At 32.7% G+C, this 6,271-nt stretch overlaps 1 protein-coding gene across 1 annotated transcript; it reads right to left on the bottom strand.

Moving 5' to 3' along the window:
* Nucleotides 1–956: 956 nt before the first annotated feature.
* LOC148157991 (uncharacterized) lies at nt 957–4,745 on the bottom strand. The gene is made up of 4 exons (XM_088007879.1): nt 4,712–4,745; nt 1,739–2,017; nt 1,533–1,559; nt 957–1,441 (listed from the first exon to the last, which is right to left on the bottom strand). Exons 1-4 carry the CDS (start codon nt 4,743–4,745, stop codon nt 1,332–1,334), a joined length of 450 nt encoding a protein of 149 aa, XP_087864005.1. The 3' UTR covers nt 957–1,331.
* Nucleotides 4,746–6,271: the final 1,526 nt, after the last annotated feature.

The following is a 6,271-nucleotide window of genomic DNA, read 5'->3' as shown; positions in this document are numbered from 1 at the left end:
CCACACTGAGTACTTAAAGTCAAATCCAGATGTTGTACAGGTGAGTCTGTGAGACTCTCCAGGTTTTTTTATTGCAGGTTCAGATTCTGTGATGGTCTGACCTTCAGCAGCCAAAATAAACACAGCAGCCACAAACAGGATCATCTGCATGTGAGTCATGTTTGAACTGTGGCCTGTATGTTTTCAGACCATCGGTTTTCCTCTAATGTCATGGAAAGTAAATCTCCCCCAGAACTGGTTCACCAAAGCTCCTCCTACATTGTATTTTATTTGAATAAGCCCAATTTGCAAAAGAAAAAAAGAAAAGAAAAGAAAAAACGGACACAATGTATCCTGGACAAAAAAAAAAAAGATATGTTTTCTTATGACACATTTTCATTTGACACCGAGATAGAAAAAAAAATACTTCATTAATAAGTTAATAAAAAAGAACCTATCTTTGCTATCATCATGGCACAAAATATGTTTTTGATTTTCAGAAAAGATTATGCAGGTTTCATGTACAGAGGATGCACAGAATGCTTTTCAAGTGAAACTGAGCTGCTGTTTAGTTTCTATCAGATTTTGAGCTGCATTTTCAGCTTCCTGCTTGGATGTGGTTTCAACCGATCAAACTGCTGCTCTTGATGTCTGGAGGATTTCACATAAGTGTTTAACAGAGCTTTAAAACTTGTTAAAAACAGGCCAATGTGACTTGAAATATCTTGAACTTGGTTTCAATATCCTGCTGTCTTTAACTTAGGTAATTTAACCTTTCTTAAGTTAGTTCTAACCTTATTGATGTCTACGTCTAATATTTCATAGAAGACTCAATACGTTTTCTGATCTCAAATGCACAATGTGTTCTTTCTCAAACATGTCATCATTTTACGTTGAAAGTAAAGTGTGTTGGGTAAAAATATGAACACTAAGTTGCAGTGTTTCATTTGTTTTGCATTTAAATCAAACCAGTGATGTTTCAACCAGGAAAGTGATTTATTGAGTAATTCAGCAGATAATTCCATAAAATAATAACAACACAAAGACAGAAAAATTGAAACGTACAAAGTTTTAAATGGAAAAAGATGTTGAACAGATGATGTATTTAAAGATCTTCGAACATAAACAAAGACAAACCCTTAAAAAAGTTAAAATGTTTGCTCCAATGTAATGCAGAAAGCCGGATAGCTAAATATAGCAAACACTAAGTTTAAAGGGACTATTTTCAAAAGGACATCAGTTTTTATTTAATCAGACTATGAATTTAGATATATTATGCTCTAGTGGGTTAGCAATGGAGCCAATTCTTTGCATTTCTACACTGAATCCATGGTGGCCTAAAAGGCTCAGTTTCAGAAGACCAGGCCTCTGATGGTGAGGACGGTGCTGAAGGCCAGAGCTTTGGTGAACACCACTCGGACTCCGTTCATCAGCAGCAGGTAGAAGTTCAGCTTGGCTTTTTCTGGACGACAGAGAAACAGAGTTCAGACTTGAACACAAACAGCTGACAGCAGCGATGGAACCAAACTGAGACAGGAAGAGATCAGACTGACCTGGATAAATGCTGCCACATTCATCATCTGTTTGGAGATAGAAAGAACATCAGTCACACAAACACCAGGAAAACTCTGAGAGATTATCTATCTGAGCCTGGTTTCCTCCTATTTAGTGGTAGAGTTAGATTTAATCAAAGATGCATTTTTCAGCAGCTGACGGTTTTAAACTCTTCGCAACAAACAAAACTTTATGATTTTAGTACCAGCTTCATTGTTGCCGAAGGTCCCGTTCATCCCACAGGAGTAAATGGTTTCATTACTGAATGCAGCAAAGTTGTAGGTCTCGTCCTTTGACAGAACTGCATCATCAGTGCTCACGTTGACCGGACCCCCTTTCTGATTCAGAACCACCTCTTCCCCCTTTGGACGGAAACCTGTGGCCAGACAGACGTTTGGACCGAGATCATCTGCTGACTTCAGGGGGGAGTTAGGATTCGACAGAGGACTGAGGACGAACAGGGACGGAGGAACATCAGGACCAACTAAAGAAAAAAAAAAGAGAAAAAAAAAACACATTTTGTTCTCATTTATTTAAACTTTGCAAAACATATTAGTTATCTCTCAAAAAATATTTTACACACAATCGAATGAGAATACTTAATAATAGAAATTTAAAAGTTAATTTAATAAAAAAATAGTTAATTGCAGAATATATGTATATTTATACTGTTCAAATGTTAATCAAAAATAAATTTATCTCCAGAAAAAAACATATGTTCTTTCTTTTTCAACAGGGCAATTGTTTTCTAATATTGGTAGGGTTTTTCAGAGAAAGCATTTTATACAAAAAGGTAACATTTTACTATAAATGTTTCTCATCTTTATTGGTGATTTTGTTTCAGTACATTTGTAAATTTGATTGTAGTGAGATTATTATTCAGAAACATTACGAGTAGGTGTCTTTTGGGGTTTGTTTTCATTTTGTTGAAGTAAACGTGTAAATAATTTGTTAGTGTCATGTCTGAAGAAAAAGAAGGTTAAAAAAATCTTTGCTAATTTCACCAACATTGTTTTTTTTTTGTTTGTTTTTTTATCAAAAAATGAAACAAGTTTTGAATTTAAATTTAATTTTGCATTGTTACAAATTTTGGATTCAAAATTTTGCTTTGATGGTTAAAATAATATGTTTTAATCTTGTCACAATAACAGAGATGAAGATCAGGGCATCTTTATACAATTTTTTGTTTTTTAGCATAATTTGATTCCACTTTTGTTACCAATGCTTTTATTATCTAAAGAAAAAAATCATTTGAAACCATCAGAATGCTGACGGTTTTAGTTATGTGCATTTTGGTAAACAAAGTGAGTTCCAGCCAGTTTATGCATAAGTTTACAGGTCTTTTCAAGTCAAACATTTACAAAACTGTGATACTTCAGCCACGAGGTAGAGCATGTGATACTACAAGAAACACAGAGTTTAGAGAAACAGCTTTCATTTCAATTTTTGAATTCTTAAACTCCTGTATACATTTTTTTTCCCCAGATGACTAAATTCTGTGATGTGATCTTTTTTTTTCTTTTGGAACTTTTGTTCTAATTTTCCAGAAAAAATATTATTTTTTCCCTTTAGTGTCTTCTCTTCTTCTCTTTTTAAAAATGGCAGATTCACCTCTTGGCAGGATTCCAGTCTGCCTCTCCTAAAATACTTTCCTTAGAAACTGGATCGATACATTTGCAGTGGACATAGGAATGTCACTTACCTTTTTGCAGCTTAGAGCAGTGATTGTAAAGTTTCTAGATTATTCTGGGCTTCATTTTCAATCATCTCGAATTGTTTCAATTAAAAGTGAAATTCAATAAATTTTGCTCCTCAGGCTTCATTCCTCTTTCTAGCAGGCAGCCGACAGTCCTTTCAGTCTCAGTCACAGAGCCGCTCTAAAGCAGACGGAAGAGACGCAGGGGAAGTTTTCTCCAAAGAGTCGCTTCTCCAGCGACTTTATTTCAGACATATTTTTCACTACTCACTATTTTAAAGAAATAAAAATATGATAATGCAAATGAATTTATGAAGTTTTTACCCAAAGAGATGTAATAAAAACTGCCCTTATTTCTGCTTTCAGTAAATGCTTAATGAAACTCTGTTCATAATCACTTTTTGTTTTTTGTTTTTTTGTTGTTGTTGTTGTTGTTAATGATGAAAAATAAATGAATGAATAAAAAACACATTTGAGTTAGTTTTGTTTATAAGATATGCTGACATTATTAAAATCATTTTAAAAAATCATTTTTGGTCAGCACACAGTTTTTCAAATTGGGAGACCTGAACCTGTTCAACTTTTTCTGTTTTCATAACGAAAATCAGCCAAAGACCAACTGTGCCAGTTTAATCCAGTTTAACCATTTAAACCTGATTTAAATGGATTTAAAGTATAACTATGGATATATCTTATTATATTTAATAAGTAACCTGGTGGCTGTTGCTTACCGTTAATTCAAATTTCCTTTAAAGTTTCTTAAGAAAAGACTTAAAATGACAATGAAATTGCTTTTATCATTTTTTTTTCTGTAGTAAAGATGTTTTCCTTTTCCTTTTCTGTTCCTCCATTCATATTTCTCCACAATTTCATGTTTTGATAAATTTAAAATGTATCAAATTATGTCATGAAATGCAGATAGAAAAGTAATAACCTGTTTTGCAGCAGATTTTTATTAATATGAAGATCTATCAAACAATCTAGCGTACAAAGAGTTTATACAGTTTCTGTGAAAAACTAAAATGGTAAAATACCAAAAGGGTTAATTGTAGGATTCAGGGGGTATTAAGAATACAAGGTATAGCTATATTTTCTGACAACAAATTTACACAAAAATAAAAGAGAAAAAACGTCTGAAGCACAGTAATTTTAAATGATCTTACCTGGTTTAACAGTAACTGTGGTTCCTTTTCCCCAGACGTCTAGAACCCAATCACAGTGCTACAGATTCACCGACTGCTTAAACAAAAACATCAAGCACCATAGAAATCATATTATAACTCATAAAATATTGTAATGATCTCTGTCAGTTATAGATTCTGGTCATCTTAATATCCTCTGAGATATTCCAACATATCTTTGTCTTGTTTTCAGTTTACATCCTGCAAATTAAAATTGGCACACATGGATATCTGCCCTATAAGACTTTAAACAGCAGAATTAGTAACTTTTAAATGTGAATTACCTTGATAAAATGATTACAGGGACCTCCACCCTCATAGTCCAAGTGTTGCATATTGGATTTCGTCTTATTTTTCTCTGCCTAACATTCAATTTTACTCAGGTTTTTTAGCTGAGGTTTTTGTATCGGTGTATATCAGTGTGCCCCCCCGTATATATCTATCACAGTGACAAGCCCTGAAACAAAAACCTCAACCCCCTTTAGACGAGAAGTTAGAGCAAAACCACAAAAATAGAAGTAAAATTTTTGTTGGGGTCATTTCTTATTTAAAATGATGTTAAATATCAAATATACTTTTCTCCAAAAATAGATGTTTATAAGTTTTAAAAGATTAAGTAAACTTGAAATACATTATTTAGCTAGACAGAGAAGTGGTTCCAACAAAATAAAATCATGATTTTCTTAAATGGCTATTAAATATAAATTTAGTGGTATTTTGATTGTCTGATGTGGAGACTTCTGATGCAGTATAGAGAAACTGCATATTATGTTTTTCATGTTATAAAATAAACATCAATAAAACCTTGTTGAGTTAACCAATGAAACAATCAGAAATGGATAAATACACTGAAATGCATTTAAAGGTTAATTCATGAAGAATAACAAAGAATCATGAAGTTCATATTTCTATATGTAATAAAATCAGATTCATTGCTCAAAAATTGTAACAAAAATAACATCATTCTCTCCAGACTGTTATTAATCTCTTACATGTGCTTAACAAATTGAAAAAGTTTCAAATTATTTTGAGATTAGAAGCAATTTAAATGTTTAAAGTGATCATTTTAATTATCTTTGTTGTATTGGTGAGATTGGTTGGACTAACATTCTGAGGACTGAGACGTTTTAAAGAATATAGATTTAAAACTTGTTCACAGGATAATAACAGGAAACATCCTCTACTAGCCACCATGAAGCATTGTGAGGACACACTATTTTTGTCCTGTTATAAGTGACTGGAGTCGTGTAATAATCCAGTTGTAATATAATTTTATTTTCCAACCTCAAAGTGAGTGGTAGTTATCAGAATGTGTATATGTGAGTGTTTGTGACTGAAGTTTTATGGGTTTTAACTGTTTTTGAATCTGGAAATCTTTGTGCTTTCATTTATATCAGGAAGGTGCAAGTTAGGATCATTAATCTCTATTTGAATAACTTAAGGCAGGGGACACAAACTCAAACAAGGACCAGTCACAGGCAGGAAAGGCAATGTATTAAAAGCCAGCCTTAGTTTTAACATTATACTTACAATGGTGAGTTAGTCCACAGTTATTACCTGTCCTAAATAGATAGATTTATCTATACTGATAGATCTGAGTGTTAAATAGATACTGCATTGACACACTCCATAATCACTGAACATTATTTGGACACTGTTCTGAACAGCATACACAGGCTGAACAGATGACACCCACTGTCATCCATGAAGAACCAAAATAAAACACGTTTTGTGAAAACAAAAAATACTTGAAATTTAGAGCTGAACAACAAAAAATGTAGAAAGGGCAATGTTTTTATATGAACCATTTGTGAAATGTTTTAGTTTACACTAATTTTACTTTTGTTAAATGCACGTTTTT

Source organism: Poecilia mexicana, unplaced genomic scaffold, assembly GCF_051168715.1.
Source record: "Poecilia mexicana isolate PSO_F unplaced genomic scaffold, ASM5116871v1 scaffold_8, whole genome shotgun sequence".
NCBI classification, from domain to species: domain Eukaryota; kingdom Metazoa; phylum Chordata; class Actinopteri; order Cyprinodontiformes; family Poeciliidae; genus Poecilia; species Poecilia mexicana.
Note: the sequence above shows the minus strand (reverse complement) of the source record. Positions and strands in the feature narration are given on the sequence as shown.